This window comes from Anopheles funestus, chromosome 2RL, assembly GCF_943734845.2.
Source record: "Anopheles funestus chromosome 2RL, idAnoFuneDA-416_04, whole genome shotgun sequence".
Classification (NCBI taxonomy): Eukaryota; Metazoa; Arthropoda; class Insecta; order Diptera; family Culicidae; genus Anopheles; species Anopheles funestus.
Window position 1 is genome coordinate 62,885,942 of NC_064598.1, and position 16,094 is coordinate 62,902,035.

Here is a 16,094-nt window from a genome sequence, read left to right on the forward strand (position 1 = left end):
TTTAACTCACCTGAAAAGAGAATGAAAAACATACAAATTATTTTCTCGTTCGTATACTCAGTATGAGACATATATGGAAATGTAATGTTGAAAACATTAATTTTAATATAATTTAATTTAATTGTAACATTATCATTTTATAACCCCTATCATATAGAACTGAATATTTAGCAAACAAAAGATTTTGAAAACTAACTCTCTTTTCATACATTTAGGATACAAATGTAAACATTTCACATTGAAACTCCTGCACATTGACAGTTTCATAACCACACGACTGGCTATTCCCTAAGTACTGTTCCCAACTAATTCCCTTTGATGAAGTGATAATTCCTATTTCCAAACATAGCATTCACGTTTGGTGGTGTTATGTTTGGAGTGCTTACATTTAGCACTTTGAACACTCACTACGATCGAATGCAGCACTTCTGTCCCCCGTGAACATAAGCGACAATGACACGTTTGTCACGTTGCTGTAGGTTCCTCTTGGTTCTAAATCCCACAGCACGCCACGAAGCTGTGCGAAATGAAACGAACCTACTACCTCAATATTGCTACACGTCGTAAGCAAACCAGAGAAACGTGACATTTCGAAGTCTCACAGTGTCTAGGGAAGGCAAAGTCTTGCAAGCTGGATGACATGTGTCAACCGAGTGAAGAAAAGCCCAATGAAAGCTTAGCTATTTTTAATTTGCCACTACCAAAGCCACGCGAAAGTTGGCTAACTAGTTGCAGAAAATGGTTTCTAGCACTATGCCTGCTAAGGGATTTTTTAGGAGTGATATCGACCCAGTTGAAATATGTCTTAACCTTATATTTAACACGTTTCCATGTGTTAGAAACTAATATGACAAATACCAAAATATGTGAAATAAAAATGTATGGAAAATAAATACATTGAATACCGAATATTTTTCGCTTAACGCCGAAAAACATTTGGATGATTTAGATTGAGGACTTCAAAGGATTTAAATGCAGGTGCTAACCGGTGCGTAAAACCTTGTACTAATTTGTTAACATTATTATACATTTTTTTCTTCCACAACAACAATTTTGATCTTTAGCCACAGTGATTAGCATAATCGCTAATAATAATAATTAAACCATAAAATAAATGAAAATCCTTCTAAGAATATGTGATTTCAATTGATTTGTCTAATGTTATTAAGATATACATTTTGTAGCAGTTCACACGCATTTCAAGTACATGTACAAAGCACAAATAACCTTGGTCATAAATAAAACTGAATGAAAATTAACTGTTCCTTCTCTATTTGTTGCAGCTATAATATAACAAATATAAAAATATCAAAATGTAATACATTCAAAAATTACAAAAAGTCCAATATTTTTTTTTATCAAAAAATCAGAAGAATCAATAATTCAAAAATAAAAATAAAAATATAATAAGGTTCATACAAAAAGGTACATTTTTAGCAAACACAGAACATCAATATTGTACTTTCTGCGATTGTTTTTAACGTTTCATTGAAGAAGTCTAATAACTCCTCGTTGAAGCAAATTTCCTATAACTATATTAGAGCGTTTATTTCAGCACCTTACCAGACATAAACTTGCCGGTCATGCAAAAATAAGCTGGTTCGCTTTTTTAAAGATTAATGGTTGCTTCATCTGAACCAGATCCCTATTAAATGCGACAAACATCGCAGGAGAGAGCGAATATCTCAAAAGAAAGTAGCTCTATCTAGCGGTCATCCGCTTTAACCCAGGTCAAAGAAATAATGCAAATAACATATTTCAAGTCCGGTTCCTCATTTGAATAACAGATCAACGATTATTAAACACGCTAGCCTTCATCTTAGTCGCGTTGATTAAATTCCCCATCTTAAGAAAGTAGGTGCTGTTAACGACTCCATTGGTAGGTAATTTTCATTGCTATCACTCTGATCTTTTGCTACTGATTTTATTACAAACATTTACTGATAAAATTTCTTGCACCGAAAAAAATTCTAACATATTTTAAGAAATCTGAATAACTTCTTGAACATCAATACGTGAACAACTCGGAAAAAGGCAAATGAAGATTTGTTAATCCGGTAATGAATTAAAAATAAATGTAGCAAAAAGTTGATATTACTTAGTAGGTTAAGCCAATAATAAGACGAATATGTAACTTTAACCAAATAATAAATTTTTAACATTTTTTCTTATCTATTTCTGTAATATAAGTAAAAGCAACTTCATTCAACAACGAATTTCAATTAAAGAGAAATCCCCAACATCCTTATTTAAGAGATTCTACGAGAACCGTTTTATTTATAGAACATATCGATCGCGGCCATATGCGTTGAACGCACTGAGGAACGATTGCGAATTACTGGATGGCATCGTCCTCGTTCATTCTGTTATAATCGAACGTTTTTTGAAGTTGCTCATTGGTAGAAAGTACAGGCATGCATCCAAAAGCTAAGTCGCATCTATTTTAAGTTCAACTTTTCCAGGTCACATACTATTAAACGAGGTGTAATAACAAAAAATGTCACAATGATAAAAGATACCCATAAACCGTTTACACAGCAAAGATACATGTATTTATCCTGTGTTCTTCGAATTAAATATTCTACCTTTAATGAAAAGTTTAATTGAACTCATGAATTGGCAATATCGATCCGAGTAATTAATAAAACGTTGTAGTGAACATCAATTTTAAAATTTATACACTATCAGAAAAAACTAAGAAAACAAAATGGCTGTTGATTGTTATAGATAATTAAAATATACATAAAAAGAACGTTTCAAAAAGCACAATTCTAATATAATTTTCAACAAAGATTATTGTTGTCAACCCACAACCCAGATTTTGCAGAACAGAACTACATTTTCTAAGAAATAATAAACAATCGTCGCTGAATTAGTAACCGACACAATGTTACCGTGAGCAAGAAATCCTTTCAAGAATATACTATTTCTCAACAAACGATAATAGAAACCCCGTGGATTGTAAGTAACCGTTGGTCGATTTATTTTCTTACGACGTATGAATCTACAAACATACGGAAAAAGTAACTAAACAACACATAAACACCATGGCGTATGTTACGGTGGTGAGTTGAGGAAAAGCAAAAAAAAAAACTACCACTTCCTGCCTCTGTCCAGGGATATAATCCAATAAAACGTTTTATTCATATTCGTAATTTTCTAAAGACTACACGATATGAAGCATGCAAATACGTCCTGGCACAACAAGCCGGAATTCCGGTTATAAAACGAAATGCTTTTGTTAGTGAACGTTTACTATTCTACTGTATCAAAGTTTTCGTTCGCATACGCTGTTCTGTTTGCTCCTGGTGGAAAGTATGTAAAAATCGATTTAAAAAACTCAATACATTTCCATTCATAATATTTCACGGTACGAGCAAACACGAAATTGTTGAAATTTTTATCAAATGAACCACATTTCGACGACACATACGTTTTAATGGATAACGATTATCGCTTTAAAATCGTTTTATCACAGAGTATCGTCTACTCTTAATCTAATTTCATAAATCCATCTCAATATCAATATGCAATCTTTTATACGCATTTCACCCGCATTCGCTATAAAAATAAAAAATGGTTTAATAAACAATTTAAGTATTTGTGTAAAAAAATTAAAATTCCTTTCCTGTATAATCAATCACCCTTTTCCAACGTACCATCGACATACGGCATCCGGAATTGTGTGCCTTCGTCCTGTGACAACTGTCCCCATCATGCTGTTGCTGCGATGAACGACCCAAGGAAAAAAGTGACGCGCATACTCCTTTTCCATTTGCTGCTGGATGCTGACGTTTGCATCCACCAGTGCTTTTGTTATTGTTATGATAGTTGTTAGTGCTGTTGTTGCCATGATTCATCACATTGGATGACTCATAGTGATGGTATTTCGCTTCGTCTACCTTTGCTACTATCCGATTCCGGTTGCAATCGGTCGTCGTCGAGTGGATCGATGATGACGAGCATGGTGAAGAAAGGACGCAGTTAATATGCTGACCAATGTCGTTTCCATTTCCATCTCCATCGTAGCCAATTGCATCGGCATCAATGTACTGTTGACCACAATGTGACAATGTGGGCCCATCGTTGCTAGATGCAGGTGTATTTGTTGCAATCCCAGAGGCATTTTGGAGAACCATCGCAAATCCACTGGGCGATGGACACTCCTCAGCCTTGTGGACTGTTTTCCAACGGCGAAATATCGTAAAGGACAGAATGTACTTAAAGAAGTTAATCCTTTTCTTCTTTACACCTGCCTTGCACCGCTGCACGCGATTATCAATGGTGATAACTTATTATACTAGCACAGCGTTGGTGAGCTTTCACGAACAACATTCATGTAATCTAATAGAACAATTCAAATCCTATCTCGAACGAATGTCAAGTGCTTTTATTATTTCGCTAAACAATTATCTATAAAAGGACACTGTGTGGCTTTTGATTTTTGTTGTCTTTTATGTGTATTTCGTAGTGTCCAACGATAGACACCGCTTGAAAAGCTCAGAATATTGCACCGCGTCGGACATATGCTTTCGATTTGTGGCCTTCTACAAATTACTCCCCAGCGGCACTATCAACCGAGTGTGGAACACGAAAAATTCATCCACCCTCAACATGGGCATTGCAGGAAGTGCGGCATCCGTAGGGAAAATAATTTCACCAAACAATACACCCACACAACACAACACAAAAACAAGACACGCTAAACCGCGACGCACCAACTCTCGAGTTAAAATGCACGTTCTCACAAAACAAAACCAAAATTAAATTGAAAAACTTTCACTTTTGCAAACTGGCGGAAATCATGAAAGGATAATTTTCATCGCTTCCTGCTGCACAAACTCAAGCCTGTAACACTTGCGAATGCTAAACGGCATCTGATTTGAGAGTGTCGGCAAAAGGCCATTGAATGTTTTCTTGTGGGTGCTGTATGAAACCATAACACACCGACGATGGTATCCGAGCTGACGAAGCGATGACACTGCTGTTCGGGTGACAAAGGAGAGGCCACTATTATTTTCCGAGCAGTATTTGAGCAAATTTTCCGATGGGAGTGAAAATGTGTCTAGAAACATTCTCGATACTACGCTCGTATTGTGATGAATGTGTGAATTCTTGAGAGTAAAAAGGATATAGTGAGAGAGATTGAGCGAGGGAGAGAGAGATCAAATAGAGAGTGAAAAATATTGAAAAAGTCGGAAAATGCTTCAAAGGACGAGAGTAACGAATGCATGTCGGCTAGGATGCTAAATAGGCCGGCTTTCCAGATTATTTTGGACCGTAGTATGGGAAAAATTGACACGCACAACCTTTGAAGAATGGAAAATATAAAGATTTTCTACATCTAAAAGACATAATTTAATTGAAAAAAAAAAACCTTTGGGAAGAAAACACATACGACTCATTTCATACAATCCTGTGAGAAATTGAATATATGTGACTAGCAAGTGATATGTGTTTTGAAAGAAAAAACGTCCCGGGATCCTAAACAATTGCTAGAAGAATGTTAATAAGGCACCATAATTTATTACTTTCTGAAAGAAATCCATTCACTGATTAGAGATTGCTGAAATCGTCGAAAAAATACATCATCACAACTAGTACAAAGATAGATTTCTGCTGTTTATGATTACCAGAAAATACATAAAAACAACACCATGAATCATGTTGCATCTAATTTAAAACATTATTCTTCATATGCTAAAAAATTCCGAATTTTATGGACATGATAAATGCATAATCTCATTCTTATTCTACTTTTGTAAGGCTCTATTATAGAGCCTCTATTTCTACAGGCTCTATTGTTAGCATTGCTAATAGCTAATAATTTTGGAACAATTTGCAAAACTTTTGACTATTTGATCTGATCAATGTTAAAGTAATAAAAAGATATAAAATTGCTGTGTTTGCATATACAGTTCAGTTTGGTCATTTCCATTATTAAAAATAGAAACAAGTTGATCAACTTGATATGATGCTACAATAAACATGCCATGTTAACAATTACATATAATTACAATTCTCGCATTAAGTTATCCATGCGCCTTAGATCAAATTTCATTCATTCTCTTGAATGGAGCAGATAAATAATTCAACAATGTGCTCAATAGACAAACGCCAGATGCATAAGCGAAATTTTATGTTATTTTAAGTTGGGCATATGCCATCTGGGATGAATCAGAGTTTGTAATGTCATTAAATCTGGGAAAACTTAATGCAACATTCAACGGAATTAAAAACTTAACAATATGCACTATTTGGTTTGCATCGCACCGCAGCTGCCATTCCACGAATGCAAGCTGCCAACCCTTTGCACATTATGTTGTGCCATTCATTTCATTTTAAATATGTATTTTCAGTGCCAACCATGGCTATTATGCGTTGCTAACTTCCGGCTGGATAATGGAAACTGTCATCCCTAATCTATGAAGCAATATTTCATCGATTATCCACACGATACTAAATCTGAAGGCTACAACAGAATAAGCGAGTAAAAAATCCGATCGATATCGACAGAGCACTGAGACCAAATATGAATAATATGGTACGCCACGGAACGGAGGCACTTTCAATCTTTTTAACGTTAGATTAAATTTATCAACCTCACACGTGAAGCTATACCTCGATTACTACATCGTTCGTTCTAAATTTTATAAAATGAACCAATTCGGGCCTCCCGAATGGATAACCCCATTTTTTACGGTCCTTTTTGCACACTGTTTGTTCAAAAATCGATATCATGTCAACGGCTGACATTGCCGGAATTCAGGATGCGAAAATTTAATTACTTTTCATCCAATCCGCGAAGGACAGTCGAGCAAACAAGGTACGTCAGCAAATTTCAACGGCTAAGTTGCTCTACTTAGTCACTCTCCAAAAGGTACGCCAAAAAATGTTAAAATGTACATTCCTATTACATTGCCACACATAGGAATCATATTCAGCAATACGACCTGGCAGTTCTATATAAGTGGTTACCAGTAAGTAAGTAAGTATGTTAAATAAATGCTAAAAACGTACTTACAATAAGGGTACCAATACTCAAAAGCGGTAATAATGAAATATATACATAAATAAATAAATACCTAAAAATATACATCATTATCAAAACATGCCATGAAATATCATCAAATATTTTGCAAATAAACTACAGTATTTACAGTACACAAAAAAAGATGTTCTGTGTTTTATGGTAAGGAGAAAGTTTTGATAACAGTACTTTTGATTGTTTAATGTTTACAAACTTTTCGGCCATTTTAACTAAATTTGCCTCTTTTATAAATTTGTTCAACATTATCTGTTTTCCATTACAATAGTTTTAGATTATACCAAATTTAGAGCATAAAAATATTTTGTCTGATTCTCTCTCTTCTCGGCTTAACGACGTTATGATGCCATTTCTGGATTAAAATACTTCTTTTACCCACGTAGCGGGATAGCCATTCCTTGATTTTATCTAATTACCAATTCTACCTTATTATTATTAACAAATTTTAATTTAATTATTAGCTAAACTGTCTGCATAACTAATTATTGAGCAACTTTTATATAAAATAAAAAAATGTTTACGTAAGTTTCATATGAATACATCAAATTATCACCTGTTTTGCTAAACAATGTAATGGATATCCGAAAACATATTTAGTGGCTTTAAATACTCCGACAACCTGTCCTATGAAGGAAAAGTAAGCCGTTAATGAAGAGGAAATAATCAACCAGCTTTTGAGGCCATTAAACTTTTCCGAAGCCACATAACACAAACCACTAGCGACCATTTGGTGGCGGTGTTTCTAAAGTAAAAGTAAATGAGAAAAATCTTTCTCTAAAAAAACTATGCTTCCAATGCCAAACCATTCGCCAATGGTAAACCGCCCTCAAAGCTTAATGATTTAGTACTGGGATGTATTGGTGCATCTTGTCGTTTGCCATACCGATCCAAAACATGAACAAAATAGCTCCGATAGCTACTTTCCACGCGTGAATTTATTGGCAAAATCTTTGAATCTTTGAATGTTTTCCCTCATTCAATATTTGAAACGTATGATAAAAACGTAAATAACAAACATATTCATTAAATACATAATTAAAATATCTTAAATAATGTCTCACGGCAAACAAATACATTACATTTTAAAAGTACATATAATATCACATAAGTTAGTCGCTTGATATACAACCGATATTATAACAATAATACAACTATTTTGTTAAATATAATATCATAATTGCTTAGAAAAACTACCGACAAAACATTAAGAGAAATGTTGAACAAAACATCGGATGATATCGATAATAGCAATCGAGTCTTGAGATTTTTTTGTAAGCTTCATTATTTATATAAAAAACCAGCGCATTGCAACCGATTACAATGATCAAGCCGATGTGTTGAAGCCATCCCACATACGAAAAAGTACAACCTAAACCTAAACAACACTTTAATAAAACAAAATGTTGTGTAGCAAAGCACTTTGGCTGCGATAAAAATACCGTAAAGTTGTGGAGAATCTTTCATTGCCATCGATCCCATCTTTCCTCTCCCGATGGTTTGTAGGCCACTTGGTGCTGCCATCTTTTGCCTATCACCGATTACATTTTTCTGCTACTTCTACATTTGGGCCAAGTTCCTCACCATTAGAAACCGGCCAGCAGCCGGCAACTGATCACATAGTATAACAGCACAAAGTAAGAAAAAAACAGCAAAACGAACTCGATACCTGTTTTTCCTGCTGCTGATGGTGCTGATTAACGGTGAACTCATCCGTTGCAGATTCGATGCCACTTGCCGCAGACCAAGAGGTGGAAGCAGAACCTGCCGACAGTGGCCGTTCCGGGGTGCACGAGGATTGATGGTAAGCGGCCAACAATGCTTCCTGGGTGTCGGTACAACCAAGACCTGCCGAACTGATTTGCCAATCATGGACAATCGTTTCGTCGACGATTGTCAACGGATGTGACGCCATTTCGGAATCTGCGACGGTGGACGTTGAATTTGTCGGATCATAGGACACAGATGTCCTCATCAGTGAAGACATTGGATAGTTGCAGCTGTCACGGCTTGAGTACACCATTGTGGACAGTTGTGAAAAATGACACGAATATACACAAAACCAGCGAGATACAATCAGCAGCAATCGCACACACAACCTCAATCTACTCAAGCAAATTTAGACCCTCTAACAAAGACCAAATGGCTCTTTGATTGACGGACAGACCGCAGAACACTCTATCAGTCGTGATACTAATACCAACACCTGCACGCCCAAGAGCTACTTGCGATAATTTTGCCAACGACCGTGGCTATCTCACAATACACCAGCACTGTTAGGCACATCACCGATAAAGGTTTTCACAATCAAGCACCTTCACATGATTCATAATAGTGTAAAATTAAATTAAATTACTTTCAGCAAACCCTATGAAACCCGTTTTTACACTATAAATGCACTTTCAACAACAACGACGCAAACATGCAACAGCACAAAATAGGTCACCTCACAATAGCAAGATACAGAAAATGATGGATTAATCTAGCTAATCTAGCTTCAAATTTCGAACACCTTTAATCAGCACACATCAACAGTCCCGATGCTACAGGAGTTGATGACAATTGCCACTATCTTTACAATTCTTCTGCGACATTCAGTAAAAGGGTCTTAAACTAAGAAAGTAATACGGCACCGTTATTTGTGTCGAGCAACAGGTTCCGCATTTCGTTCAATTGCAGAGTCGGTTTAAGTTTCGTTAAACCCTAATCTGGATTTGTTTTTCACGATGGAAACCTCAGAAAACCCGGCGATTGGTGGAGAAAAAAGAAAGCACACGAAACACGAATTAACCTAACCGAGATACACCGGCACACGATGCGAAATGCACAACCGTGTGCTTCCGATGAGAGAAAGATACTGAACGCGACTGGCTGAGAGACGGCGCAGGCCAACTGCCTCTGATTGCCTTAGAAGAGTCGATTATTGCACCCGAGAAGTGCGTACATGCTGTAGGTGCCTGTATTGCAGACATGAACAGGGTTGGGACGGACCGTGAGGTGGACTTCTTGCAAAGTTAGCCAGATTGTGGCAGGTTGCTCGCGGGATAAAATCCACTTCCTCTGCGGGATTCGTGAGCTTGTGGGAGAAATTAGCTCCGTCATTCACATTCTCTTCCTGATCACCGGTTTTTTTCGGTTTGAGGAGGGAATGGAATCTCAAGATTGTTGCTGCTGGGGTGCGTTGTGTTTGTGTCGCCCTGGGAACGCTTTTGGGGAAAGGTGCTACAGCATATTATTCCGCCGCTTGAACGCATACAGGAAAACAAAATCATTGGACGCGTAGCTACATCAACATTCCGACCTGTCACAAGAAGTAAGTCAACGGTACGGCCTGCAACCGGATCCACTTCCTTCTGCGCGCGGTACGGTTGCTTGTTGATCTTGGGTATCATCCGCTCGCTGTTGTTTCAACAACAGTTCTCGCAATGAACGTGTTTTCAGTGCACACCTCCCTCCGGTGGGTAAAGCCCCATTGAGCATTGCTCATCGCCGAGAAGATTGAATAGAAGGCTGGAAATGTAACAGCCCAAGCCAATGTCCGACCTACTTTTGTCGTTGGAATAATGGAACCTGTTTGTTTATCGCCATTGTCTTAGAGCTTCAAAACATTGCAGCATCATAAATGAATCCCATTATAAAGGCTACCTTTAATAGATATAACGTTCTTAACGCATCTCTTAACCCATTCAGTTAACATTATTCAGTAGTACAAATATAAAGGAAATAAATGAAATTATTATTGATAATTTAATTTTAGTTATTGCATCGTTTCAAGTATTACAAAACAATACAAAACAAGAATGACGTTATTAACGGATATGAAAAAAATATCATAAAGAACACTTCACCATACTGTGCTCAAAGTTGAGAACTGAAATAATGTAAATTCGTAGTCTAAAGAATTAACATGCAAATATACTTTAAATGATCTAAATTAAACAAATTAGGACATAAACAACACATTTGCCAGTAAATTCTCCAATCAATATCATTAGAATAAAAAAATAAAATAAAATTAAACAAACTTTCAAACAATTTGTTCAAATTGACCCAATAAACTATTCATAATTGATATCATGAAAATAGCTGTAAAAACTTTAAAACTATACCTCTTATAGCCACATTATATTTGTTAGTTCATCCATTTCTAGGCAAAAGCAAAAACGATCGAAGAATCGTTGAATCTGTCTTTTTTTCCTTCACTCTCTCTCTCTCTCTCTCTCTCTCTCTCTCTCTCTCTCTCTCTCTCTCTCTCTCTCTCTCTTTTTTCTTCTTTCAAGCAGCCAACTGTTAGCCATCATCTTTGGAAGAAGCATAATGTTGCACAAACCGTTGATTGTTGAATTCAATAGCACTTCAATTCGGCCATACATAAGCATAGCGCGCATAGATGAAATTATATCTTTATCGGTGCTATGTGTACATCAGCTCAAAACCACAAACACAATTCCTTTCACACACTTTATGGGTCCACTTAAATCGATACACGGTACGATTGTTATTTAAACAACAAGTCAACCTAGATTTGTAAGCTAGGTCTTGCTAAACCGAAACATTAATTTCTAAGTGCTAACCCAATATGGTTCCGGGCCAACCGAGACAAGCCTGAAGCATAATCACATATCACATCTGAATGTTATTTTTAAAAATATTCCTTTTTTTTAAATAGAAAAACGATCATGTAGGAGAACGATCAAACATGAATATTCATTGAACTCCAACATGGCTCTTTAGTTTACGTATAGTCACCTCTTCCGATGTGCTGACCACGGGTAAAGAAGCATACAGGCATGTATTTTTATTGAACAATGCCATGCATCTGGTGAAAACCATGTCGCAGAAGCGAAAGTTGCCAGACAACAAATAGAAGAATGATCATTTCCGAACTGTTCTGCCAGTTGGAAACATGTTGAAAGTTGTGCGAAACTCCTTACAAACCACCACGCTGTCCCTTCGCTTCGAAGTAGAAAAAAATAGCCGGGAAACTCATTATCATTATCATGACTGCTCATAATTGTTCACAAAAGAAAATGGTTCCACCTGCGCCCCCAAACATTCAGTCTTAGTACGGGCGTGCGACCCCAGACCAATGAAACTACGTGCAAAGATATCAAATAAGTCGCACGCAATCATGCGCACTCACTATCTCCTTCTGCCCTTCATTAACGTTGAGAACCGTCGTATTATGCACGATTGCAACGTGTAAGCATTGTTTGGCACGAAGCAACTGCAGTTTTGGTGTGTCAGAGTCTAGGTCTAAACGTTGCATACTTTTCCTTTCATTCGAAATAGGCGCTGTTTCCATACGAGACAACCTTGTTGATTATCGTGTATAATCATTGCAATACCAGTTCTGGGAATTTTGAACACCTCCAAAAAACTTTGAAACTATTGCTCAAATGATCTTTGATGGATTGTTTCAGATCCCTCTTCGACAACTCATTAAGAAACATACATCCGGTGAATGGATATATACGAATAAGGTTAACGAAACAAAAATTAGATATTGAATTTCGTGTGCGGTGACGAGAATGCATGTGAGACTTAGAAACATATACAACATCAATAGGTCGCATATGATGAATCACAACGAACACTAAACCAATCAAAACATTCTAAGAAACAAATTGAACTAGTATTCCTTGTTTCAGTACATGTTCCATGTTACGGTAATATCCTATGGTTCAATTACACCTAAGGTTTCTAAGGAAGTGCCCAAACATACTAATCTAATTCCTTATCAGTATCTAAACCCGGATGAAACATTTTTAACACCGATGAGAAAGATTTACTGCTAACAGAACAAAGCTGATATGAACTGTGACTTGCGCTTTGGTTCCTTATCAAACGGAATTCGTGATTCATTCAATCGAACCACAAACAATGCGACGTAATGGTTTTCTACATGCTATATCTATTTTTGAAATAAACATATCTATCGAGGCTTAATGTGAAGTGAAATTTACTTAAACAAACTTCAATATATCTTCAATCAATTGGCCACGACCTTAGACGGGCAATATAAAGTATTGCCAAACGGATCCTACAATTTACAAATGTGAAATCGCACCATCACTTAACATGTGTCCTCATATAGCTACAGTTTTGTTTTAATTAGTGGAGATAGTGAAGCAGATTTTAAACAATTCTCAAACCACATTAATCGTCCATCTTCATCAATAACACAAAAAGATACGTAATTCATTAGGGCTTGGGACATGTAAAAAAGGTGTAAAATTTCATGTTGTTCGTTAATGCGTTTTCGGGCGATTTAGTGACACATCAATAGGTCGCAAATGGCAACAAATGCAGGCACGGCCTCTGCCGTTAATGGTATCGAATGTATCCGTTTCCGGTTGGTAATACATCGGTCTCGAGCATCGTTAAATCTGCAGATGCGAGTGACGCACAGTGAGCATGATCGATAAGCAAGGAAGTTTTATCTCATGCTTCCTTCATTCGGTCTGCTAACGTGGTGTGTAAACCGCAGCGTGAGAAGCATTTCGGTCAAGGTCGTTGTCCGGAGAAGATAAATGTCCTGCAACGTTCATCTGCAGTCTGATCCGTATTGGCGTACATTCGGCCATACATCCAGTGATCTCGTTTGCGGTACACCCAGCACCCAGGACAGGTGAATTCTTGTTCGCATACTAAAATTGATATCAAAGCATAAGTTTAACATGTTTTAACAAATACAGACACTTACCTCGTTGAAAGCCATGGCGCGTTGTCGTTGTTACTACTTTCGCTTCGAGCTGATAATGTTGAGTGTAATGTTGACGACCGCAGGATCTAAACACTAGATATTACCGTTCTTACAATAAATTGGCACACTCGTAGGACGATGCGCGGAGCACATATATTTGCGTTTGCATTCGCTCGGTACGTCGAACCATATGCATAGACATACACACACACACGCACACACGCGCACGATGTGGATCTTCCTCCCTGCTCCGGCACTGCTTTCTGCACCAACAGATACTGTGTTTGTAAATACACTTATGGCCTTTCCCTGTGGATGCGCAAAATAAACGACGGTGCGCTATGTTTTCTCTTGTATTTTTGCACCACGCCGCTGTGCTGTATTTCCTGTACGCGATACGACGTGCAGTGACGTGCAGGCAGAATCAAGCAACAAAACTGGAGGACATTCGCGTTTTGTCCTACCAGTGAATGGTCGGAACCAGACGTTTGTTTGGTTTGATTGTGCTGACGAACGGAAGCAAGGTGCAACAAATGCGCGCCGTTGGAAAGCTGCACGCAAATGTAGGTAGGCAAGAAATGGTTTTACTACAACAAAACTTTTGAAGAAACAACAAAAAACAACAACGTTAAACGCGGTCGAAGTCGGCCCAGCTGGCTGGCTTACGGTTGGTGCTGGCCAAATGGCGAAAATAACTGGTGTGTGACCAATTAAGTGTGACGTTCTCTTGCACGGGCCTTTTACTGGCTCACTTCCCACCTAGAAACCAGCGAAGAAGGTTGCTTTGGTTACTTTTCTGCGTTTTCTATTCGGGAGGCAACCGCACTAATTGACACGTTCGATCGAGCTAGCACCGTTTTTGCTCGGTATTCTGCTCGTTTTACCAAGGTCGACTTCGATAAGCTGTGGCCACACTATTTTGCTAAATCCAATTGTAGCCCGGTTTCTTCTTGCTATTATTGTTACGTAACGTGTTCCGGTGTTCTGTTCCGTTACGATGGATCAGCGGAAGACGTAGATTCCTTCGAGAGACACCAATCATGCGACACTGCTCGCACCTCCCGATGGGAATGTATACGATGATGAAGCTGGTCGGAAATAGAACCGAAACATTTCCGAGCTGATTGCTAGCATCTACCCCTAGCGAATGGACAACAAAACACTTAAAAGAGGAATAGTTTGCGGTCACGGGTTTAGCAATTCCAGTTCTAAGTTCTCTCCAAAACACAGCCACGGGTTACCGTATTGGAGGTGCGGAATTCAATGCGGCTACGGTTCGTATAGGTCGTGTTGATGATAGTTTATATATTCACAGGCTTAATGTTTTCGTGGTAGTTTGCTTCGTCGGTGGGATCGGTCGATGTGAAAAGTAATAACAAAACGATTACCCTACGTTAGAAGCACTGATCGCGTTGCATCACCGAAGACGGTAAGACATTGCTGCCACGGGAATGCTTCGGTGTTTTTTTTTTTTGTTGCCTGGATGCTGTCTCGTCAGAAGATTGTTTCAAGTCTCTCCAATAACCATTATGACGAGTAGCAACGGTTCTTGCTTTACGTGTCTATTATTCGGAATACAGTTTCTACACTAAATCCAATTGGCGACGGATGCCTAAGACGACGGTGACGGTAGCAGTAGCGTAGAACATTCCGACAAAGTACGTACGATTTTTTCTCTTCACACCACGCGTAGACAAGGTTCTCCCACGGGTACGCACCTTTGCTGTTTTGCGCAACTGTTTACCAGCACTTTATTACACTACAGAAATTTCGTGGGTAGCGGTCGCAATTTCCTACCGACTTTGCAAAATCGCGACACATCGAAACTTTGCGTTGCTGCGCTATTCGCTTGAACTGCTGTTTGTTTTCCTTTCCCTACCTGCGGTTCAGCTAGGAAGCAATCAGTTGGTGAACCATTTTGTAACGTTAAATAACCGAAAGAACACTAAACTAATAGGCAAAAACTGTTCTGTTTTCATTAAAGTGCCTTATTGAATTTTAACACTTTTCGTCGCGAGAGGAATGGGTTTGACACTGGTTTCGTCAAAAGAAACGGCACTGCTTTGACGTTTGTGTTTCGTTCAGTGATGGACGATTTTGACGTTATCTTCGTTGAAGCGCTGAAGTTTGAACTGGAATTGTCCATTCCCAAATAACACAAAAATACTTATTCTTTTAAATTTTGCACAATAATTATTGGCTTTAGTTTCGTTTCGTTTTTTCCAATAGAAATGTACTGATTATTTTGATACGGAATAATTTTGTAAATCTTTTTATTGATTCTGTAGTTTTTAGATAATTCATCAAAACTATTTCGATTTTCTAATATTTTATAAATTATTT

At 37.7% G+C, this 16,094-nt stretch overlaps 1 protein-coding gene across 3 annotated transcripts in view; it reads right to left on the bottom strand.

The window, feature by feature from the left end:
• LOC125766113 (serine/threonine-protein kinase 24) overlaps positions 1-15,795 on the bottom strand; it is a 43,314-nt gene extending 27,519 nt beyond the window's left edge. Inside the window, exon 1 of one of the 3 annotated variants that reach the window (XM_049431773.1) lies at positions 13,752-15,795. In XM_049431773.1, the coding sequence (XP_049287730.1) occupies positions 13,752-13,766 (15 nt within the window). In that variant the 5' untranslated portion in view covers positions 13,767-15,795. Of the gene's footprint in view, positions 1-3,659; positions 5,643-8,714; positions 10,862-13,751 lie in introns of those variants that run through there. The other 2 variants (XM_049431772.1, XM_049431771.1) reach the window with 2 other exon arrangements.
• Positions 15,796-16,094: the final 299 nt, after the last annotated feature.